The sequence below is a fragment of the Carettochelys insculpta genome, chromosome 22 (assembly GCF_033958435.1).
Source record: "Carettochelys insculpta isolate YL-2023 chromosome 22, ASM3395843v1, whole genome shotgun sequence".
Classification (NCBI taxonomy): Eukaryota; Metazoa; Chordata; order Testudines; family Carettochelyidae; genus Carettochelys; species Carettochelys insculpta.
Genome location: NC_134158.1, coordinates 18,766,066 through 18,789,989, shown reverse-complemented (window position 1 = coordinate 18,789,989; position 23,924 = coordinate 18,766,066). Strand labels below are relative to the sequence as shown.

At 57.3% G+C, this 23,924-nt stretch overlaps 1 protein-coding gene across 2 annotated transcripts; it reads left to right on the top strand.

Moving 5' to 3' along the window:
* The first annotated feature begins 735 nt into the window (after positions 1-735).
* Positions 736-23,138, top strand: PTGIR (prostaglandin I2 receptor). Of its 2 annotated transcripts, XR_012648511.1 has the most exons (3): positions 736-1,922; positions 15,601-15,922; positions 21,387-23,138. XR_012648511.1 is itself a non-coding variant. In XM_075016894.1 (2 exons), the coding sequence occupies exons 1-2, from the start codon at positions 1,098-1,100 to the stop codon at positions 15,829-15,831; spliced, it is 1,056 nt and encodes a 351-aa protein (XP_074872995.1). In that variant the 5' UTR covers positions 736-1,097; the 3' UTR covers positions 15,832-16,057. The 2 variants fall into 2 exon arrangements, 1 of the variants encoding a protein (XP_074872995.1); XM_075016894.1 differs by lacking the exon at positions 21,387-23,138 and having other exon boundaries at positions 15,601-16,057.
* The last annotated feature ends 786 nt before the right edge of the window (positions 23,139-23,924 follow it).

The window sequence follows — 23,924 nt, the reverse complement described above, 5'->3', positions numbered from 1 at the left end:
CCTACGGCCGGGCCAGAGCCCAGGTCCTGCTTCCAACGCTATACCCGCCCCCTCTAGCCACTAGACTCTGCTCCCCTCCCAGCACCAGGGAAAGAACCGCAGAACCTGAGCACCCAGCCCCCTCTAGCCACTAGACTCTGCTCCCCTCCCAGCACCAGGGAAAGAACCGCAGAACCTGAGCACCCAGCCCCCTCTAGCCACTAGACTCTGCTCCCCTCCCAGCACCAGGGAAAGAACCGCAGAACCTGAGCACCCAGCCCCCTCTAGCCACTAGACTCTGCTCCCCTCCCAGCACCAGGGAAAGAACCGCAGAACCTGAGCACCCACCCCCCTCTAACCACTAGACCCTTTTCCCCTCCCAGCACCAGGGAAAGAAGCGCAGAATCTGAGCACCCAGCCCCCTCTAACCACTAGACTCTGCTCCCCTCCCAGCACCAGGGAAAGAAGCGCAGAATCTGAGCACCCAGCCCCCTCTAGCCACTAGACTCTGCTCCCCTCCCAGCACCAGGGAAAGAACCGCAGAACCTGAGCACCCAGCCCCCTCTAGCCACTAGACTCTGCTCCCCTCCCAGCACCAGGGAAAGAACCGCAGAACCTGAGCACCCAGCCCCCTCTAGCCACTAGACTCTGCTCCCCTCCCAGCACCAGGGAAAGAACCGCAGAACCTGAGCACCCAGCCCCCTCTAGCCACTAGACTCTGCTCCCCTCCCAGCACCAGGGAAAGAACCGCAGAACCTGAGCACCCAGCCCCCTCTAGCCACTAGACTCTGCTCCCCTCCCAGCACCAGGGAAAGAACCGCAGAACCTGAGCACCCACCCCCCTCTAACCACTAGACCCTTTTCCCCTCCCAGCACCAGGGAAAGAAGCGCAGAATCTGAGCACCCAGCCCCCTCTAACCACTAGACTCTGCTCCCCTCCCAGCACCAGGGAAAGAACCGCAGAATCTGAGCACCCACCCCCCTCTAGCCACTAGACTCTGCTCTTCTCCTAGCACCAGAGTTAGAAGCCCGGGAGCCCTGGCCTCCAGCCCACCCCTGCTGTAACCCACTAGAGCCCATTCCCCTTCCCAAGCTAGGAAAGTCCCCGCCCCCAGCCCATGCTCCCCCAGCAGGAGAGCTCGGCCCTGGCCGACTTGTGTGCCAACACCAGCCAGCTGCGGGTGGACGGCAGCCCAGTGCTGAGCTCCTTGATGTTCTCTGCCGGCGTGGTGGGCAACCTCGTGGCCCTGGCCATCCTGGGCGTGCACCGCAAGGAGCTGCGCACCAAGTCCTCGGCCTTCTGCATCCTGGTGACCGGCCTGGCCGCCACCGACCTGCTGGGCACCTGCTTCCTCAGCCCCGTGGTCTTCGTCAGCTACGCCCGCAATGCCTCCCTCCTGGGCCTGGCGCATGGCGGGCGAGGCCTGTGCCAGCTCTTCGCCTTCGCCATGACCTTCTTCGGCCTGGCCTCCATGCTCATCCTCTGCGCCATGGCGGTGGAGCGCTGCCTGGCCATCAGCTACCCCTACTTCTACTCCCAGCACAACGGGCGCAGCTGGGCCAAGTTGGCGCTGCCGGCCATCTACGTCTCCAGCGCCCTCTTCTGCAGCCTGCCCGTCCTGGGCGTGGGCCGCCACAAGCAGTACTGCCCTGGCACCTGGTGCTTTGTGGAGATGGCAGCCGGCCAGCCGGGCACCGCCGCCTTCTCCCTCAGCTACGCTACCCTCATGGCCCTGCTCATCCTGGCCATCTTCCTCTGCAACGGCTCCGTCAGCGTCAGCCTCTGCCAGATGTACCGCCAGCAGCAGGCCCGGCGCGGGTCCCTGGCGCCCACCCAGCGCCACCGGAAGACCTGGTTTGCCAAAGGGGAGGAGGAGGTGGACCACCTTGTGCTGCTCGCCCTCATGACCATCATCTTCGTCATCTGCTCCCTGCCCCTCACGGTGAGTGCCGGCCGGGATCACGGAGGTGGGCTTGGAAGGGGGCTTTGAACCCCTGGGACCCTGGAGAGCAATGGAGAGTGTGAGCCCCAGGGTTTCGGGGGGGGCTGTGGGTCAATAGCTGAGGACGCAGGGAGAGGAGGTGGGAGCAATGTTCCCTCTATTCTTTCCATCCATGTGTGGAATGTAAGAACGGCCAGACTGGGTCAGACCAAAGGTCCATCCAGCCCAGTAACCTGTCTGCTGACAGTGGCCAAGGCCAGGTGCCCCAGAGGGAGTGAACCGAACAGGGAATCGGGAAAGCCATCCCCCTCCTGTCACCCATTTCCAACCTCTGACCCTGTTCCTACCCATCCCGGCTAACGGCCAGTCATGGCCCCAGCCTCCCTGAACTTTCCCAGTTCTTGATCTAGTTTACGCCCTGGCCTTCCCAGCCTCCTCTGGCCAGGAGTCCCACAGGCCGACTGGGCGCTGTGTGAAGAAAAACTCCCTTGTGCTGGTTTTAAACCTGCTGCCCATTAACCTCACTGGGTAACCCCCTAGTTCTTGTCTGATGGGACCAACTCAATAACTTGTCCTCATTCACTTTCTCTGCACCAGTCACGATTGTATAGACCTCTATCACCTGCCCACTTTGTCTTCTTTTTTCTGAGCTGAAAAGACCCCGTCTGGGTAATCCTTCCCCTCCCCCTGGCTCCCATTCCAAACCCCTCACCCTTTCGGTTGCTGTTTTCTGACCTGGCCGAACGCCAAGAGGTATCTCTTTGCAGATGAGGCGACCACATCTGCACGCAGCATTCGAGATGTGGGCGTCCTGTGGGTTTACAGAGAGGCGAGAAGATACTCTCTGTCTTACTCTCGATTCCTGTTTGAATGACGCCTGCCATTCTCTTTGCCTTTTCGGCAGCTGCAGCATGGGGGTGGATGTTTTCAGAGAACCGTCCACGGGGCGCCCGGATCTCTTGCGAGTGGTTAGAGCTAAATCAGTTCCCATCATTTTGGTTGTGTGCACTGAGATACGCATCACTGATGCAAACCCAGGCTGTGGGTGCTCTGCTGATCAGCTGGGCGGTGTTTGAATCTCTCCCTGGGCCGCAGCCTAAGTGCTCAGCTTATAGGGAATGCCGGTTGGGAGTGTGGGGAGACGGTGACCCCCCAGGGGAGCTGGGGAGACTCTGGGTGGTTTGGGAGATGGGGGCGCAAGGGGACCATGAGTGGCTGGATAAGGACTCCTGGCCAGGACAGAGGATCCTGGCTCACCAGGCTAGCACTCGCTAGGAAGCCCCTCACCCCATCTGCTCCCTCTGCAGGGAGAGGGGCTGGTCCCTTCCCAGCTGGCCAGGCTTCGAGCTGCACTGAGCATCCCTGTGGGAGCTGGGCTCGGGGTGGGACCCAGGGCCAAGACAAACACAGCTGGACCCAGTTCCCAGGCGCTGCTGGCCCCAGGTCCGCCCTTGCCCTGACTTTTCCACTGTCAGTCCCTAAGTACAACGCTCAGCTGGCCCAGGGTGCTGGAGCTAGTGGAGGTCAGGGAAGCTGGCGGCTTCTGGGCAGGGCTGTTGGGGGGGCTTTGCAGGGGCAGACTCAGTGGCTGGGAGTAGAGCTATAGGCTGCTGGGGTGCGGGGTGGGGCTGCATTGCAGGGGAAAGGGCGGGTAGGGGTGCTGTGGGCTCCTGCAGATGGGTCCATGGGGTAGGTGATCAGAGAGTGTGACGCCTTCTGGATCTGTTATGGGGGTTGTCAGGGGTGCCATAGGTTTGGGGCCAGGCAGGGGGTGGTGGGTGTCTGTCAGGGATGCAAGCAGCTGCTTGGGGGTGTGGATCCCTGGCGGTCGGGCGTGTCAGGGATGTTGTAGTTCCTGGATGGGGCTCTGTGTGTGTGTGTGTGTGTGAGGGAGGCTGTAGGCTTGGGGGAGTGGGTCCAGAGAGGGGATTGTGTGTGTGTGGCTGTTGGTTCTCTGCTGCAGGGCCTCAGGGCACTGGAGAGAGGAAAGAAGGGGATGAGAAAACTGAGTGGATGCCCTGAGGGAGCCCCTGCCAGCCCGTGTCCATCCGTCCCCCAGCTGAGAGGCAGCAGTTCCCCTCCATGAGCTGACGGATTCTGGATGGAGGGAAGTGGAGCCCAGACTCGGGCTGCAATGCAGCCACTTCTGGGGCGGGACATGGTAGCCGGTTAACACTGTAATTATCCCCAGGCACACCCATCCATCCTTCTGCACATCCCTCCAGTTTGCCATACTGCCTGGGTTTGCCCAGCCCTATGCACACCTCAGCCTGGGCCTGTCTCTTGCTATGTTTTCTGTCTGCTGGGAGGCGATATGGTGGAAGGAGGATGCCTTGAATTCAGATTTTCCACATGTCAGCGGTTGAGGAGCTGCGGGAGAGGGCAGCCCCTGAAACGGAGGCAGCCCAGGTTGCTTGGGCCCATTGGAGTGGCTTCGTTAGACTGCAGAGTTGAGCTCATTGATACTAGAGATATCCCCCCCGGCTTGGAGCCAGAGGCTCTGGCTGCCTGCAGCCTCAGGCAGACCTTGGGGCTCTGGGCACAGATGGGAAGTGTTTATTGCCCCCCTGCAGGTGAGGGGTGGCTGGGCTGTGACAGTTCGGAGGGGCCATGGGGCTGAGCCTGCGGTTCTCTCTCAGCTCCTGCACGGGGCCTTTAAGGCCTGGCCGACTGCACTGACAGCTTCGCGGCTGCGGCTTCTCTTTCCTGGGAATGGGGTTGTGCTCATGGAGGAGGCTGCAGAGCTGGATCTTGTAGGCTGGATCCAGTTGTGTGTGCTGGTGCCAGAGCCCTGCTGTACTGGCCCCATTGCATGTGGATGTGTGAGCGAGTGCTGGTGCCAGAGCCCTGCTGTACTGGCCCTGTTGCACGTGGATGTGTGAGCGAGTGCTGGTGCCAGAGCCCTGCTGTACTGGCCCCGTTGCACGTGGATGTGTGAGCGAGTGCTGGTGCCAGAGCCCTGCTGTACTGGCCCCGTTGCACGTGGATGTGTGAGCGAGTGCTGGTGCCAGAGCCCTGCTGTACTGGCCCCGTTGCACATGGATGTGTGAACGAGCGCTGATGCCAGAGCCCTGCTGTACTGGCCCTGTTGCACGTGGATGTGTGAGCGAGTGCTGGTGCCAGAGCCCTGCTGTACTGGCCCCGTTGCACATGGATGTGTGAACGAGCGCTGGTGCCAGAGCTCTGGTGCTGTTGTCCACCCGCAACAGGGCTTCGAATCCTGCTCTTCTCAGGGTTGAACAGTTGCAGAAGCAAACCGGGGGGTGGGCGGACAGACGAGGAGTCTGGCTTGCAGGGAGCTCCGCGCTGGGCGGGGTGTTTGTGCAGCTGGGCTGGAATGGTGGCTCCCGTCTTCGCTGGCCTGTCGCGACCCAGCAGGGAGCTTCAGTGCACAAGTGGCCAGGCAGAATACTTGTGACCTTTACTGTTGCACACACACCACAGGCGCTGCGGGTACCCCAGAGCAGCCGTGGGGGCGGGCTGGGCCGGGCTGCCCATGCGGTGGCAATGTGAGCTGGTGGGTGGGGCCCAGGGCCCCTTGCTGTCGTGGGGAGAGGCTTCTGGGCCAAACCACAGTGACAGTGTCCCCTCGTGCAGGGAGCTGAACCTAGACAGCCTGGGATGAGGGGTGCCCTGCACACCCATGGGGCTTCCTGTCCTGACACCCCTCCCTTGCCTTTGGGCTCTTCTGGTAACCCCATGTGGAGTGGTGCCTAGGAAGTGACGAACTCTGGTCTAGTACGTACAGAGCAGGCGGGGGTTCTAGCCCTGGCTGTGCGAGAGCAGTACTGCCTAGTGGTGAGAGCAAGGAGGGTGTGAGCCGGGACTTCTGGGTTCTGTCCCCAGCTCTGGGAGGAGAGTAGGGTGTAGTGGTGAGAGCAGGGGCCACTGGGAGCCAGGCCTCCTGTGATCTCTTCCTGGTTTCGGTGGGTCACTCCCCTTGCCATGCCCTGCCTCGCCTCCCTCATTTATAAAACAGGAGTGAAGCCCCCGGGCCTTCCCAGAGTGAGTGAGGGCTCTGTACTGACGGGTGGCACATGAATACAAAGGACTGCAGTCCTACGCGTGAAAGAGGGATCGCTGTTGCCTCCAAGTGTATGAAATGGAAACTCTTTGCCTATGGGTCCTAGTGCGTGTACTGCGCCTAGCTGAGGTGAGTTCCCTGTAGCTCAGGCACTGGATCTCTTGGCTTTAGAAGCCGGTCTGGTCTGACCGGCTGCAGCAGCTCCTCGATAAGGAGCTGTGGGTTGGTGACCGTGTTTGCTGTGGTCCTGGCAGCTTGTCAAAGTCTGCGGACGCCCCTGCAGGGCACCTTGAGTGCAAGCTGCTGTGGGGCGTCTCTGAATGCAGCTTCTGACACCTTCCTCCTCCTTCCCAGCCCTCCCTGCTTTATCACGCTTATCGACCATCAGCGCTGATAGTGGCTTGGGCCTGTTGCCTCCCCATGTTTCCTCCACCTCTTTCAATATTACCCTTCTGGCTGATCTGGCATGCAGCAACCCCATGGCAGGCCTGATCACCAGCCGGTGTAAATCAGCCACAGCCCCATCCGAGCTGTGCCAATGGCCCTCAGTCTGGTCCAGGGAATAATGAGATCAGGTCCCCTCCTGTGCTCTGCCCCCTCACTGTTTGCTTGGCGTGTCCGGAACGCCCCCTCTGCCTGTCTCTGCCCGCATGATTCACTCTTTCCTCCTTGGGCTCAGTTCTCCTCCTGGGACTCTAATTACAACCAAGCCTCCAGTTTCATGGTTTCTCTTCTTGCATTTCCAGGCTGAGCCTGCGACGAGAGAGGGACAGGAGCACAGGGCCTGGGTCGGGGCTCATCTGGGCTTCCAGAGCTTCTCTTCCACGCCAGCAGGGTGAGCAACAGGGGAGTCACGCTCCGATTCGCCCTTTGCTCCCACAGGTGCAAAGCAGGGCTCCCCTCTTGCCGGCGGCACCGTTACACTCAGAAAATCAGCCCCTTTGTTGGGAACACAGGGTGGTAACTCAGCTGAGCTGAGTTTGCTGGCATGACTCTCCTGCCTTGCACACTGGGGCCAGGGATGGGCAACAAGAGAACCCTGGGACGAGTGGGCAACTTCTCACACTTGTTTTGCACTGATGTGCAAGGGGCACGGCAGAGAAGAAATACAGCCCCCGTGTGAGTGTGCGTGCACACGTTTGTGTTCTCCTGCGTGCACATGCACCAGCACTGGAAGGGTGTACGGGGGATGTGTGTGTCTGTGCCAGTGCCACTTAAATCAATTCCTCCTTCTGGTGGTCGTCCTTGCTTCCCTTCTGCCCTGGAGTGCAAGCTGCACTCCCCTTGCACGTGCACGTTGGTGTAAGTTACACTTGGCCATATCCTCTGGCTGCTGCTGTCAACAGTCCCTGGGCCTGATTCTGATCTCACTCCTCTTCTGCATCATGCCAGCGTTGGTGGTTTCTTGGGGGTCCTCGTGTTTTACTCCGGGTGACGGAGGGCAGCAGCTGACCAAGGGAGGCTAACGCCAACTGATCTGATAGTGATCGACTGCTCCGGAAGCTGTTCCTCTTTCGCCATCAATCACAGGCACTTCCCAGGGCGGGAATCGTCCTCTTCCTTACACAGGACAGGAGCTGCTTACGGGGCAGGTGTCCAGAGACCTGAACCGGCCACACCACTGATTTCAGTGGGATCGTACCGAGGCAGCTGCTTGAACTGCAGTGGGTTAACTCCTGACTCACACCGGGTTTCAGTGCAGGTACTCCTGAGCTGCACTTTCGGGAGAAGAGAATCAGGCCCACTTTCAGGAGAAGAGAATCAGGCCCCTCCTGCTTTACACGGGTCTATGTCCTCTGTCTTCAGTGGGGCCATTCCAGGATAGGGCTGCTCAGACCTGGAAAGCATCGCCCAGGACGGGATGCTGAGAGATGGTCGTCATTGGCCAGCACCCCAAGAGGTAGGAGTGGAAGAGGCTGACTACTGCTATTACAGATGGAAGACGTGCAAAGAGATTCAGCTGCCTCCCCGCGCAGGAGCAGAGCGCCCCCAGCCGGCAGCATGTGCTTCAATGGGTGGTACACATCTGTACAGGCTTCGGCGCACAGGACAAAATTTATTCTGCCCACGGACAGGAAAAACTGGAGGGACCATTACTCCCTTCCCCCCAGCCCAGAGATCCTTTTCTCACCACTTCTCCTCTTTTGTGGTTGGAATTGTTTTTCCCTCCACCCACGCTGTGAGAAATCGGCTGGTTTCAGCACACTCGAGAGGCCGTTTCTGGCCAGTTCCGTGTCACGCCCTCTGGGTCCTCGCCCACGATTGCACAGGGGGATGTTTATTTACAGTCTGCCCCTACTTAAGAACTTGGCTGGGGATGAATAGGAACGATCTCCCCTGCGGTTGGCCGGGCACTGTTGAATTAGCGAGGCACCTGGTGTTAAGGTCTCTTATCCAGGAGCCTGGGATGTTGACCAGCCAGGCCTGGTTCTGTTGTCCCGACTTCCAGAAGGATGCTGATAGACTGATGGACGTGTAAACCCAGAGGCACTGAGACCACTGGCAAGGGAGAATGAAGTCTCTGCTCTATCCACCTAGCCAGACGGTTTTAGCTCCAGCACGTGGCTTTAGCCCCTAAGGTCACAGGTTCATTCTCTCCAGCCGGCGTCCCGGGGCTGTCAGCTTGACAGAAGGACTGAAAAAAATGAACCTGACCATAAGAGATTGTTATTGGTTGTGTGGATTGCTGTAGTGCCCAGGGCTGCGCTGTGCCAGGGGCTGTGCATTTTGATTGATAGTAGGTGTATTATGGTAATGCTTCGGTGCCCCAAATGTGGACCCCATGGTGCCAGGAGCTGCATATTTTTATTGCTACAATGTGTATTATGGTAGCACCTAGGCCCCCTCCTGGGCAGGGACCAGGCCACCGTTGCCACAGCAGCTGTGTAAACCCAGGACAGTAAGGCAGGCCCAAAGACCAGACAACCTTAAGGCAGGCCGTCAGACAGAAAGATGCAGAGAACACTGAGGGCACGCTGGACAGAACCACATGCCCTGCTGCAAAGGTTGGGTTTGCAAATATCTGTGATCCCTGATAGGTCGGTGCAGGGAGGAGGGGGGTGAAGAGTGGCTGTGACCAGCGTTACCTGTAAGCTGAGCACAGAGGGGAACCCTGCAAGGAGCCCGACAGCTGGCCTGGCTGCAATGATGGACTTGCAGTTACAGCCTCAGTTTCCTCATCTGTGCAATGGGGATAAGAGTTCTGCCCCCCCCCCCACCATTGTAAAGCGCTCTGTGATCTGCTGATGGAAAGAACCCAATGAGCACGAGGGATTGTACAGTAAGTGTCATCGTTCCTGTGCTGAAGGGAGAGGTCCAGGCTCCTAAGGCAGCTGAGACAGCTTGGCGCTGTGGGCGTGGTCCTACCAGGGTCAGGCCCTCAGTCCTGGGTCAGTCCCTGCAGTTACAGCCCAGCGTCCCTCCACCTTTCTCTCTCTCATGATTCTATGACTCTTAGAAAAGCAGGATTGCAGGGAGGTGGCTTCAAGGCACCTGGAGTGACAGAGTTCAAAGCTAGAGCGGACTTTGCCCAGTGTTCCCAGTAAGCTGAGCACTTGGGCAGCCACCCAGGAGAGATTCAGGTGCTGCCCAGCTGATTAGCAGAACGCCCGCCGCCGGCAGCCTGTGTTTTTATGGGAGGTGCACCTCTGCACATGCCTTGGTGCACAGAACAAAAATCATTCTGCCCAGGGAGGGAAAAAGTCAGCAGGAACATCGACTGGGACTGGAGGATCTGGGCTCCCTTCTGGGCTTCAGCCAGAACTTTCATAGCATTTGACATTCATCTCTTGAGAGTCCCGCTCAGCCATTTCCTCCATACAGCCCATATCTGGTGGGCGAGCTAGTCACCCGATTTTGCTGGCAAGACTCCACGCAGAGACTGTCCCCTGGGGATTGTGCACCTCCCTGCTCCAGATGTGCACTTTGTTCCCAGTCTAAATTTGTCTCGCTTTGGCCCCAGCCATTTCACCGTGTTCGGCCTTCAGGTGTTCGATTCTCCCCAGGGAGATATTTACAGCCTGTAATCAACCCCCTCTGAGCTCCTCTTGTGCCTCACCCTGAGGATCCTTTGTTTCCTTCTGCTCACTCCTCTGTCCTGATGGCTCTGGTGGTGTTTGTAGATCATGGACTACATTGGCAGCTCCTTGGGACTCAATGGGCCAGAGCCCTCGCTGGGGTGAAGCAAGGCACCCTGGGAGGGGGCACACCCCCAGACGCTTTTCGGTCACTCTCCCTTCCAGTGGGGAAAGCAGCTGTCGCGCTGGGCTGGGTGCCTGAAAGGGACCTGGAGATAAGGGCTGAGTTTGCCTGTTTCCTCTTCCTGATGAGGGTTTATGGCCCCAGGGCAGTAATCTTCTTCCTCCAGACCCTGGGCCTTTCTCCTCCCTTGATGAGGCTGTTTCCTCTCCCAGGATGTGGCCCTGATGTGGCTGCATGGGCTGGTTTCTAGCTGGTGGCCCCCGAAGTTGGAGGACTGCCTTGGCAGCCTCCTTCTGGCCCTGGCTGAGGTGGCATTGATGGCACCCGGGGGAGCACGCTGGCCGGGCTGTGCTCTGTGACGGTGGGGTCTGTTGCTGCTTCCCCCTTGCCTTGCACATCCGGGAAGGGCTCCTCTGGGTGACGTGCACTGGTTCCCTAGATGGCTTCGCGGAGCAGTGGGCGCTGTCTGGGGTCCCCCTCTGGTTCCCTCATTATAAACCTGTGACCTGCCCCCCAGACCCCGTTTTCTTATCCGTTGACCCAAGCAACCAGTTGGCCCCAGGGGGATCCAGTGGCTCCCCACTGCTAGGCTGGGGGCGGGGCCTTAGTTTAGACCCGCCCACTTCCCAGGGTGATGGTTCTGCCCTTGGATGTTAAAATGAGGGGAACCGTGGTGGATGGTGCTGCGGGGGGCAGCTGGTGGGTGGGGCCCGCTGGTGGGTACCGAGCACCCACTGTTTTTTCTCCCGGGTGCTCCGGGCCCGGAGCTCCCACAGAGTTGCTGCCTCGGCTTCCTCTCCCTGCTGGGTGCTGGCAGCCCCCAAGTTTGCACCGTTCTCCACCTGCTCCAGGGCGTCCCACCCTTACCGCTCTGTGGGCTCCAGGTGTAGTAGAGACACCTCTCCGCTTCCCCAGCTCCTGGGGCCAGGGCATCCATGAGCATGCACAGCCTCTTCCAGTGAAGGAGCCTCAGGCAGTGTGATCGGTCCTGCAGCCCCAGCAGGGATGGCGCCGGCCACGACACCGACCTTCCTCCATCTTTGGTGGCCATGGCTTCTCCGCCTCGAACGAACAATCACCGAGTGGAACATGCACAGCAGATGGGGCTCACCAGCTCCAGCCACACAGGCTGACTCCCTTCTTGGCTGGGCTAGGTCTGTCTACAGGTTGGATCCCCCTCGTCTGGCATCCCCAGACCTGACCCTCTGCTGCCAGCCTCCTGGCCAGGCTCCATGCATAGCCACCAAGCTAACTGAAACCCACAGCCATGACCATGGGATGGGGCTCCCTGTCCATGGGCTGCTGGCCCAGCTCTGCTCCTGGCCCCAGCTGGCTCCCTGGCCACGGGACCAGTTCCACGTGCTGCCAAGCTGGCTCAGCTCCCTGCTTCCCCACTGCCAGACCCCCAGCCGGCTCCTGTCCTCGGCCACTGGACCATGGATGTTGCCGGACCAGGGAGGTTCAGCCTGTGGTGCGGGTCCCAGCTGCTGCACATGCCGGTGGTGCAGGGGATTCTAGCAGCTCTGATCTTGGGCTGGGTCTGTGTCTTCTCCTTTGTCTTCATCCTCTCTGGAGTCTTCTCGTCTCCCTCCTTTCCCAGCAGGTCTCCCCTCGTTTATGCGGCGAAGCTTCCGTCCTGCTGAGCTCCACTTTCACCAAGTGTCTTGTTAACCTATTACACCGCGAGTCTTTCGCCAACCCTCCCGTCTGGCGGCGCTGATTCCGTGCATGTCTGGGGGCTGCAACACCCATGGGGAAAAACCTGGGGGTGACCAGCTTCCACCAGCCACAGCTGTGGGATGGGCAGGGCTTGGCCACCCATCAGCTGTTCCGTGGGCTGGGTTAGATCAGCTGTTGGGTACCTGGTGGGAGGTGCTGGGGGAGGGCTGAGAGGAATGAGTGGCAGGTGGGTGGGGCTTCCAGGGAGGGGGTGGGGTGCTGTCATGAATAGGTGGAGCAAGGGCGTGGTCTCAGGACAGGGACAAATAGGGATAGGGCAGGGCCTTGGGGGAAGAGGCGGAGCAGGGCAGGTAGAGACAAAGTGAAGGTGGGGTCTCGGGGGTGGGGCAGGATGAGCTGGAGAAAGAGTGGGCCTTTGAGGAAGGGGCCAGCGGGCCTTGCGATGGAGAGGGGGTGGGGCCTAGGGGTAGGGGTGGGACCTCCTGGTGGAGAGGGGGTGGGGCCTGTGGTAGGGCGGGGCCTCAGGGGAGAAGGGGTGGGGCCTGGGGCAGGGGCAAGGCCTCCGGGTGGAGCATCCCTTGGGAAAAATGAGTCAGTGCCTGTGCAAAGCTATTGTGAAACGGTTCTTTACCCAATTGCTGATTTAACTCTTGCAAAATTCGTTATGCAATGGGCTGAAGCAAGCAAAGGCCCCCAGAGAAACCACGTGGCTAAACAGGGGGGACGTGGGAGCCAGAGAGGTGAACCGACGGGAAAGTCAAGATTCCACGTCCATGGCTGATTTCTCTTCTCCCGGATCTGACAACGCTACGGGGAAAAGCCTTGGCAACTCCCCAGGCCTGGTCCCCAGGGAGGGTGTCTGGCTGAGAGGGGGAGCCCAGCTGCATTGGGTTAATACGCAGATGGGCGAGGCCATGAATAATGAGGGGTCTGATGTGAACGGGGAGGCTTAGGTTATCCCATCATTGCCTGGTAGGGGCTGTCTGCACCCTCCACTTACCCCAAAGCTGCTGTGGAGCCTCGCCTGAGCCAGCAAGGGGGCAGGGCACAAGTGTGTAACCTCAGGAGGCAGCATGGCTCAGTGGCCCTGGTGGAGGTATGGGAGAGTTGCAGCCGTCCTGTGCCTCAGTTTCCCTGCTCGCTGGGGCTGATTTAGCCTACGCTCTGTACAGCCCGTCTGCCCCCGCCAGGCGCTTGGCGGACAGGGGCTGCTCACGTCTGCCCCCTCTCTGCTTCGGCTCCTGGATCAGAGCCGGCAGGGAGGGTGCAAGCCCCGGGTAGGGGTGTTGTCGCATGGCAGGTGTGGAGATAGTCATTGGCAGCTGCGCTTCGAGGCTGGGGGAGTCTCTCCTGGGATGCGGGGGCTCTGATGAAGATTTAGGGGGTGGATAACCCGCTGAGCAGGCACTCCCCCTGCAAGGCAGGTCACGAGACATGGGCAGTGGGTGAGCTGCGGGCTCAGGGAGGCCAGCGCATGGCCCAGCCCACCCTGCCTGCGGAGGAGTGGTGGGTAGGTGGTGCGCCTCTCCCCAGGCCCAGAGCACTGGCTCCAGCCACCCTGTGTCCCTGATGGCAGGCTGCCCTCCCTACCCCAGCCTGGGGCCAGTGTCCCCTGTAAGCTGAGTGCTTGGGCGGCCGCTGAGGAGAGATTCAGATGCCGCCCAGCTGATAGCAAAGCGCCCGCAGCCGGCAGCCTGTGTTTTCATTGGTGGTGCACAGCCGCCCATGCCTTGGTGCACATAACAAAATTCATTCCACCCACGGATGGAAAATATGAGAGGGAGACCTGATCCATAGGTGATGTGTGGGAGATACATGGTGGGGGGGCCCAGGGACAGGGATGGGGAGGGGCCCTGGGTAGGAGAGGGCAGGGCAGGGCCTGGAGGGGTAGGGGCTGGGTGGAAGTGGGCGGGGCAGGGGCTGGAAGGGGAGGGGCTTGGGTGAGGAATTGGTGGGGTAGGGGCCCCTACCCCACGCCTGCTCTGCCCCTACTCCACCGCTTTCTCACCCAAGCCCCTGCCCCGCCCCCTCCCCCCCAGGCCCCTCCCCCTCCAGCCCTACCCTCTCCCACCCAGGGCCCCTCCCTGTCCCCTGGGGCGACACGGCGGAGGAGGGATCGCACCTCTGGGCTGTGTCGCTGTGGGGGAGGGACAGGACTGCCCCGGTACTCATGCGAAGATGCTGGTTCACAGTGAGTACGGGGAGGTGGGGTGTGATGTGGGCTGTCCCTGTGCCCCCCCCCCCAAACCATGTGTCCTTGGGGGAGCCCGTCACCGGAGGGTGACCCGGTCCCACAGTTTCACAGTCACAGTGAGAGAGCAGAGAGAGAACCTGAGCACGTCGGCACCCCTGAGGGGCGGGGAGGGGACAGCTGGGAACCTGCCTGCTGGTCCCCCTGAAAACGTCTGCTCAGTGTGCAGCGGCTGTCAAAAAAGCAAAGAGAGTGTTGGGAGACAACGAGAAGTCCTGTGGCCCCTTATAGACGAACAGACATTTTGAAGCATGAGCTTTCGTGGGCAGTGTTGAGAATTATTAAGAAGGGGATCGAGATAGATAGAATCTGTGTAAATCTGTGGGGCCTCCCGCAGCTTGGACCCTGCGAGCAGAGGTGGTCACCTTGTCTCAAAAAAGCTATCTGGGCACTGGAAGAAGTTCAGAGAAGGGCGGCCAAAACGATCCGGGGTTTGGAAAGGGTGGGCCATGAGGAGAGATGACCAGAACTGGGACTTTTCCGCTTGGGAGAGAAACTCCTTGGCAGGCAGCTGACGGAGGCCTATAAATTTGTGACCGGTGCTGAGAAAGTGAATACTGAAGAGTAAGTTTCTCCGTCCCATCACACACGAGCTAGGGGGTCACCTGATGAAATGAATAGGTAGTGGGTTTAAAACAAGCACTGGGAAGTTGTTCATCACGCAGAGCCCTCTCAACCTGTGGGACTCCTCGCCGGAGGAGGTTGAAAAGACTCAGGCTATAACAGGGTTCGGAAAAGCTACCTGTGCAGAGGTTGGGTCCAGGAGTGGCTGTTAGCTGTGCTCTGTGGGAACGGGAGCCCTCGCCTCTGTTTGCCAGGAGCTGGGAAAGGCCGGTGGAGAGGGATCACTCTCTGGGGTACCTGGCATTGCCCACTGTTACAAGACAGGACATTGGGTGACCTGGACCTTTGCTCTGACCCAGTCTAGCTGCTCTTATGATGGTGCTCCCTGGCTGTGGAGCCTATTTCCGCAGCTCCCTTGTCTCCCGCGCCTGGGCGGAGCTCCTCTGGGCGGTGTCCAGTGGCTCCCTAGACGGCTTCGAGGAGCAGGCGGGGTTCTCTGCTTGGCGTCCACCCCAAGCCCCCCCGGTTCCCTTGTTTTACACCTGTGACCTGCACCCCTGCCTCATTTTCTCACCTGTTGCCCCACCAATCGCTTGGCGCCTGGGTCCACTAGCCCCTCCCACTAGGCAGGAGGAGGGGCCTTAGCTAGGCCCACCCACTTCTCAGAAGCTGACTAGTGCTGGCTCTGGGAGGGGCGGCAGCTAGTGGTTAGAGCAGGGAGTTGGGGGTCAGGACTCCTGGTTTCTCTCCCCAGTGCTTGGGTTCTGCTCATACTGGAGTGCCTCATGTGGCAGCTGGGGGACAGCCTGTGTGCACATGGCAGCCTGCGGGGAGGGGGGAGAGGTCACTGCCTAGTCCGAGAGCTGTACGTCCCCCAAAAGGGCCTCCATCTCCCCCCAACCCTCCTAGCTTCACCCCCGCCCCCCGGGCAGTGGCTGTAACCGCCCCTCTCCCCCCAGATCCGGGCCTACATCGGTGGCCTGGCCCCCGACGGCTACGAGAAGGACGACATGCTGGCCTTCCGCTTCAGCGCCTTCAACCCCATCCTGGACCCCTGGATCTTCATCCTGTTCCGGAAGGCCGTCTTCCGCAGCCTGCGCTCGCTGCTCTGCTGGGCCTGCACTGGGCGCCGGAGGCTGGAGCCCCGCACGCTGAACAGCAGCCACGTCCCTGCCACCTTCTCCTGCTGAGATGTGGGCGGTGGGCACCCTGCCACAGGCACCGAGCACCAGCCACCAGCACTGCCAGGCCCCTGCCTCGGGCACCGAGCACCAGCCAAGGGTACCACCAGGCCCCTGCGGGGGCCCCACGGCATCGCGCGGCACAGGGCACGGTGGGCAGCTGGCATTTTCACCCGCCCTCTGCTACAGGTGCAGCCGGGGGCGGTGGGAGAGGGCTGGAACCGGGAAGCCAAGTGTGAAGAGGTGGCCTAGGACGGTGGGGGGCAGGAGGTGGGGCTCTGTGGGAGGGGTACAAGACTGGACAGAGCATGAGCAATGGGGGCCAAGCAGGGGAGACGCCCCTCTTGGTGTTGGGCAGGGGATCTGGAGGGAGGGGTGTGGGTGCCCCCAATGGGGCCTACAGGGCACATAATCCCATGCAGTGGGTGGGCGGCAGAAGCTGCTTGCAGGGGGCTGCTTGCAGGGGGATACGCCAGCTCAGGGTGCACAAGGGGGGCGGGTCTTTGGCTCCGACGGCGATCCGTCCGCCAGCCCTGGGCACAGGCCAAAAGGGGGAGTGGAGAGGCTTGTATGCTCCTGCCAGCCCCGAGGAAATGGCCCAGTCCGGCCTCTGGCTCGTTAGTGACACTCACAATTAACGCCTCTGTCCTCCTTGTTAAAGAGAAGGTAACGGAGTCGCTTCCCAGTCATCCCTTTGTATTAGAGTTGCGGGGGGGTGAGCTGGGGGGGCAGCGGGTTGGGAGTGAGGAGCACCAACGGAGTGGGGAGGGGAGCCCAGGGCTGGGATAGTACGGGGGCGGGGGCGCTGCGAGTTGGGCTTGAGGGGTGTTGGGGTGGGCAGGGCTGGGATAACATGGGGGGGCTGTGAGTCAGGGGCTTTGGCAGAGGGGGATGAGGGGGTGTGGGTCAGGATTGTGGGGTGTTGTCTGAGCAGTGTGGCTGGAGGCCACGTGTGCCCCCAGTTACCTCCGCCCCCCTGCCCTGATCTGTCCCTTCCTCACCCTGGCCCGCCCCCTCCCTCCGCCTGTATACCCTGCTGGGATCTGGGTGCTGGAGCTGACACCGGCAGCCAGTGCTGAGCTCAATGTAAATATTTCCTTTGCCGAATTAATCCCTGCTGGCTTCTCCCCCGCAGCCGCTGGCTAATCCCCTGTCTAAATATTTGCAGCACAGTCCCCCAGCGCGCAGCCTCCCAAAATCCACTGACTGCAGGAAGCCCCCCAGTACTGGCGGGTCTGGGGTGCCACGGAGGGGGCTGATCCCTGGGCTGGGAAATTCTGGCTCAGCCAGCGGCCACATCCCAGCAGCCTCTGGGGCAGCTGCCCCTAGCGCGAGCACCTGAATGCGAAATCCATCAGCCTCCCGCTTTGCCCTGGCTGTGAGCTGAGACTGGTGCCCAGGCACTGCCCCACTGCCCCCAGGGCTGTCGTCTTTCTCCCTGGCCTGTGGCTTGTCTCACTGAGAGCTCCAGCCCCTTCCTGTGGGGTTGCGGAGGGAGATGGGCTGGGAATCTCTGATTTGCACACTCGCTGTGTGTCTGCACGGCGCCCAGCCCAACAGGGCCCTGATCTCGGTCGCTGTGTCTGGGGGCGCCCAGCCCGACAGGGCCCTGATCTTGGTCGCTGTGTGTCTGGGGGTGCCCGGCCTGTTGGGGCCCTGATCTCGGTCGCTGCGTGGGAAGGGTTCAATGACAAACACTTGTTGCATCTCAGACAGTAGCGGCTTCTCCCAATCGACTTTCCACCAAACGCTCAGCACTTGCACCCGTCCCTCTTGGTGGTAGACCCTCCTGTGCCTTCAGGCTGGTCCGATCATGATAGCAGGGAGGGTCGTGGCCTTGAAGCTAGAAACGACCCCGCCTGATGAGGGCGTCTCAGGGCGTCCAACGCTACTCAACGAGCAAACCCCAGCACTTCGGCTGCAGCAAACCACTTCCATCCTCGGAGCCGCAGACGCCGTTTGACTGCACAAGGCCCGCAGAGCTCAGCCGCCTGCGTGCTGGGGCGGAGCAGGATCACAGACAGAGCCCGGCAGCGACCGAGGGCTGTGATGGAGGCTGGTTCTTTGTGAGCAGCTGATGGCTGGTTCAAAGGACCCCCTGCCCGGCGGTACCGTGACACCGGGCCCGGCTCCTGCCAGACACTGCAGAATCCAGGAAGGCCGAGGCAGTGGGCAGGAGGGTCTGTTTACCCCGACCTCCCTGCGCATGGGGGCACCAAGGGCAATGACACAGCTGGGGCGCTTTAGGCATCCTGTATGAGGCCACCATGCCAATGCCGTGCCTATTAATACCACAGCGTCTTTATCGCCCCCTGCTGGCCAGACTGTGGAACAGGTTCCAGCTCAACGGGGTTCTATCTGGTAGCCACATGGCACCTCTAAGGCACAGGAGCGTGGGAACTGGGTGGGGCTCTTTTCAATAGGGTGTGAGCGCTCTGGTGGAGCTCAAGGGGTTGGAAGCTGCGGCAGCTTCTCTCGACTTGGTCAGATGTTGTATTCAGTTTCCCTTCTGGCTAATGGGCTTTTTTTTCCAGCCAAACACCAGTTTGCGTTGGCTGAAAGATTGTGTTCGTTATCTGTTGCTTGCCAAGTGCTGCTGGATGGCTGAATTGTTTTGGTCAGAAACTCGCCTCCCCCGCCGCTTTGAGCAGAGTCCAGTACACTCTGTTATCCAGGAACGTCAGGGGATGGGGGCTTCAGGTTAATCACATTTCCTGGTTAACAGAGGTCTTTTTACCCATGGCTCCGAGAACTGGGATGCTTAACACTAACTAAGTGTTGAACAGCAACAGAGAGGTCCCTGTGTTAGTCTGTACGCCAACAAACCAGCCATTGTGTAGCACTTTAAAACCTAGCACAATGATTTATTAGATGAGCTTTCATGGGACAGACCCACTTCATCAGATCTATAACATTTCCAGTCCAGACCCAAATATATAGCACAGAAGTCCAAAATAAAATAAAATAAAATAAAAAGCAAGTTAAAACTGACAAATCAAGTACATAGGACTGAAGGTGAGGGGGGCTGGGGGGGCATTTGTGTCTTGCCTGTGATGATTAGGCCTATCAAAGAAAGGGAAGCAGTCCTTGTAATGCGGGAGATAATTGCAGTCCTCGTTCAGACCAAGTGTCAATGTGTCGAACAAAAAGCTTCAAAACCAGACTCCAAAGAGAAACTGCAGAGCTGCAATTCACTTATGAAGCTGACACCATCAACCAAGGATTGAACAGAGACTGGGAGTGACTGGCTCTCACTGTTCACACCTCCACATTACCTACTGATAGTGGCCACATCCTCCCGGACTGAACTGACTTGATTTCTCCTCTCTTGATGCTCACACCTCTGCAGTAACTGCTGACAACGGGCCACATCCTCCGTGACTGAACTCACATTGTCATCTCTGGCCCTCCTCTCGACTGGGACTCCCTCCTTTTCATGAGCCCATATATTTATACCCTCCTCTGGAACTCCCCACTCATGCATCTGACGAAGCAGGCTTTTGCCCACAAAAGCTCATGCTCCAAATGATCTGTTAGTCTATAAGGTGCCACAGGACTTCTCATTGGTTTTGAAGATACAGACTAACTCAGCTCCCCCTCTGGAAAGTGAGTATGTGTTTTGTTTTGTTTTGTTAGAATACAGAGTAATGCGGGTACCTCTCTGTTACTAACTGCATGCGCATGTCACTTTATTCTGCTTTAACTCACACAGCATCCGTGACCCTTCCCAGGTGCACAAAGATGCCTTTGATCTCTCTACTCTGCCCACCAGATGAACTATACGTGGCATTCTCTCTTGCTGCTTCAAAACAAAACCAGTCCTGTAGCACGGTAAAGAGTAACAAAATGATCTGTGAGGTGGTGGGACAGGCCCACGACTTCAGATCTGGAGACTAACTGAAAACGGAGAGAAGAAAATACAAAAAGGAAAGAAAAAATGAAAGAAAACCTGATGAATCAGCTAGAGGTGTGGGGAGAAAGGACAATGTCTTCACTAGAGAATTTGGTCGACTAAACTGGGGTCTGGGGGTAACAAATGGTGACAAATATTTAATTACAGGCTCTGCTGTTGAGCAGAGAAACAGAATCCGATGGCTGGCATGGGAAGCCAGACAAATTCAGGCTGGAAATAAGGTGTCAGTATTTAATGGGGAGAGTAAGTAAATCCTGTAACAATTGCCCAAGGGCTGTGGTGGATTAGCCATCATACGTCGTTTTAAAGTCCCAGCTGGTGTGTTTCTAAAAATGGTTGTTATGGGAATTATTTTGGGCCATTCTCTGAGGTCAGACAATGATTTTCTGGACGCGGCATCGAATCACTTCAACAATATTTTTAAAACTTTTCTATTTGCCATTATTTCTGGGAAAAAGTCACTTTCCCTGGCGCTATTTTTTCCTGGGTTTTTTGGGAAGGCAGATTTTGTCCCACTATTCTGACTCTTAAGCGAGTGTTTACATCAGGATAATGTCATCGGTAAAAGCTTCCCATCCCAGATCCAGAGACCAAGGCAAAAATCTACGTGCGCAGAGCAGGGCTTAAGCTAAACAGATGGAAGTGCCTTGGGAGTGCGTTGCGCTAAACCCAACATGATTAACGAAACCTGTTTAAAATCACACTTGGAGTTTCATAGGTCCCTAGAGGCTAAGGCAGATCACCCAGTTCAGATCATCAGCATAGGATCTCCTAAGCCCCCTTTTCATCCTGGCAAGTAGCAGCCTCCCCCGCACCCGCCCACCAGACATGTTTAATGTCATCCAAAGTGATGGAAATTTTGGTTATGTTCATATTAAAAAAAAAAAACCTTCTGGCACATGTAAGGAACCAAGTGTGTAGCATGTAAAACCTGTATTAATCGCTCTAGAAATGTAAAAACTCCGACATTAAAACCAGGAACATTTTTCAGCATTTTTAAGGGGATGGATGAGCCTGAGACCCAGCAGCTAATCATACTGTGCCCCCCCCTTAAAAAACTTCACCCTCCCTCTCCCCTGGTTTGCACATCCCTGATCTAAGTCAGTGGCTCTAACCTTTCCTGATTACTGTCCCCAGATTCTCCTTGCCTACCCCCATGGTTCACCTCCCTTAAAAATGCCTTGTTTCGAAAACCAGCCAGAAAAAGACAACAGGGTCATACCAACCTGTTACTGAGAACTTGCTGCCTTTTTCTTTCTTGCTACGTACTCGGTATTTTAGAGCATTTGTCTGTTTCATCAAGAACCCCTCCTCAGTGGTAAGAGCTAAGATCACCAAATTCATAGACCCATAGAATGCTAGGACTGGAAGGGCCCTTGCAAGGTCATCGAGTTCAGCCCCCTGCCCTCATGGCAGGACCAAGTACTGCCAAGTTCTGTTTCCTCTTAGCATATTGGGGTGACCAACACATGGCCCGCGAGCCAGAAGCCTTTTCCATGGCAGCGATGCCATTTTACCCAAGCTGGCCCAAGTGAGTGTGGGGCACGGGATGTAGCCAGGTGGGGGGAGGGGTCGCAGAGTTTCCAACCCATAGAGATTTCATTTACGGACAAAATGGGAAAAATTTACAGCTGGACAAATATTTTTCCAGACATAATGTTTATATTATGGTCCTGTGAGAAGAATGGGTGACGAACATCTTCCTAAAGAAACCCTCTTTGGTGAACTGTCATGTGGGTTGCGAACAAGAGGAAGAGCAAAGCTAAGTTTCATGGATACCTGCAAAAATGCCATGAAAAAATTCAACGTCGATCCAAAATCCTGGGAATCTACATCATCAGATCCAAATACCTGGCGACGCTTGCTACGACGGGGCCCATCAGCCTTTGATCGTACATGTGCAAGCCCCGCAAAAGCACTTTGGTTGAGAAGGAACAGCTTGCTGACTCAAGAATTAGGAAGTAGACTGGCGTGGTTATTGCAGTCCACTGTGAAAATCCGTTATGGGACAGGCACGCCACGAGAGAAGCTGCAGAATCGAACACTGCCCATAGATCCTCACCACTGCTGCTAACCACCGTCTCTCGAGACGAAAAGGGGCCATGTCGTCCACCTATTAAGATGACATGACTGGCTAAAAGTTGAACTCATCGTTGTTGCTCATACGTCACAAGAACAATGTGCTATTTAACTCACTTTCATTTAGTTAGTCACGTTGCCAGTGCGCTGACGCTAACTCTGCGGGATAATGTAGACGATAACATCGTGCATCAGGATACGTCACCTCAACCGTTGAGCTGAATAAGCAACTCGAATGCCTAATTTCTGCTGCTCTGCAGTAAAAAGGCTGGCACAGCACAGGAGAAATTTAATGACTATAGAGTAATTGCTGTTTTTTTTAAATTTGATTGCACTTTTCTGCAATTTACGGACACCTACATTTTTTTACGGATTTAGTTTCAGCTAATTTTTTTCAGTAAATTTACTGACAGTTGGCAGTCCCGAGGGGTTGGCGGCCTGTGGCTCTGGAGTGGCATGCGTCTCTTTCAGGAGCCGCTTGCAGCTCACTGAACTCCTGCGGCTGAAATAACGGAACTCAGCGTAATTGGTTTCATGGCCGGTGGTGGGAGGGCTCTGTCCGTGAAGCCTATTAAACTGAGTCCCGTTATTTCAGTGGTGGCAGGGCAGGGAGCCGCCCAGGCTGCAGGTGGGGAAAGTTAGAAGGAGAGCTGAGGGTGGGGAGCGGCTGAGTCTGCCCCTGCTGGGGCCGCCCAGCTGCACTTGGGATAGGGGGGGCAGGTTTGGGGCTGAGAGGGGTTAAGCCTGGAGAAGTGGGGATGGGAGGTTTGTGGCTGTTTTGTGTTTGGCCCCTGGAATATGTAAAATATTGCCATTAGGCCCCCATACAAAGAGGTTGGCCACCCCTGTCTTAGAGCAAGGTCAGGCTTTACATATGCCAGGAACATGGAATGGGCCTGGAATGGGCTAGCGGCTCCTAAAACCACACAGAAAAGAGACAATCACCAAATCAGATGCAGTCCTCCGCCGCGACACCACTGGGTGAATGTTGAAAGAGACTTAACGAAGATGAGACAGAGGATGAACCTGTTCTAGGATTGCTTCTCGATAACCCTTACAGAAACGAGAGAAAAACAGAGACGTGGAGGCATGCTCAGTTTTAGCACAGCTAAACCAATACTTAAGGTTTCACTATAGCCCTTTTTTGGTGAAAACAGTGAATGATGACAGTTTATAGGGGTGTAAAAATACGTGATGGAATTCCCATTTAAAAGATTATTAAAAAAATAAACGAACAAATGTTAACAAATCCCTTTGTTAAGAATTTCTTAAACTAGGGGGTCAGGTAGATACCTTGGAGGGTAGGGATAGGGTCCAGAGTGACCTAAACAAATGCACCCCAATGGGCAGATTCGAGGCTTGGGCCAAAAGAAATCTGATGAGGTTTAACAAGGGGAAGTGCAGAGTCCTGCACTTAGGACAGAAGAATCCCAAGAACTGTTACAGGCTGGGGACCAACTGGCTAAGTAGCAGTGCAAGAGAAAAGGATGTGGGGATTACAGTGGATGAGAGGCTGGATATGAGTCAACAGTGTGCCCTTGTAACCAGGATGGCTAATAGCATATTGGGTGCATTAGGAGAAACATTTCCACCGGATCTATAGAAGTGATTGTTTCCCTCTATTCAGAACTGGCAAGGCCACATCTGGAGTATTGTGTCCAGTATAGAAAGGATGTGGATTCATTGGAGAAGGTTCAGCAGAGGACAATGAAAATTATTAAGGGGCTGGAGCACATGACCTATGAGGAGCAGCTGAGGGATTTGGGCTTACTTAGCTTACAGAAGAGAAGACTGAGGAGCGATTTGATAGCAGCCTTCAGCTTCCTGAAAGGGGGCTCTAGAGAGCATGGAGAGAGACTGTTCTCAGTGGTGACAGACGGCAGAACAAGGAGCAATGGTCTGAAGCTACACAGGGAGAGGATTCGGTTGGATATTAGGAAAAACTATTTCACTAGGAGGGTGGTGAAGGACTGGAGTGTGTTACCAAGAGAGGTGGTAGAATCTCCATCCCTAGAGGTTTTTAAGTCCCATCTTGACATGGTCCTGGCTGGCATGATTTAGTTGGGGGTTGATCCTGCTTTGGGCAGGGGGCTGGACTAGATGACCTTCT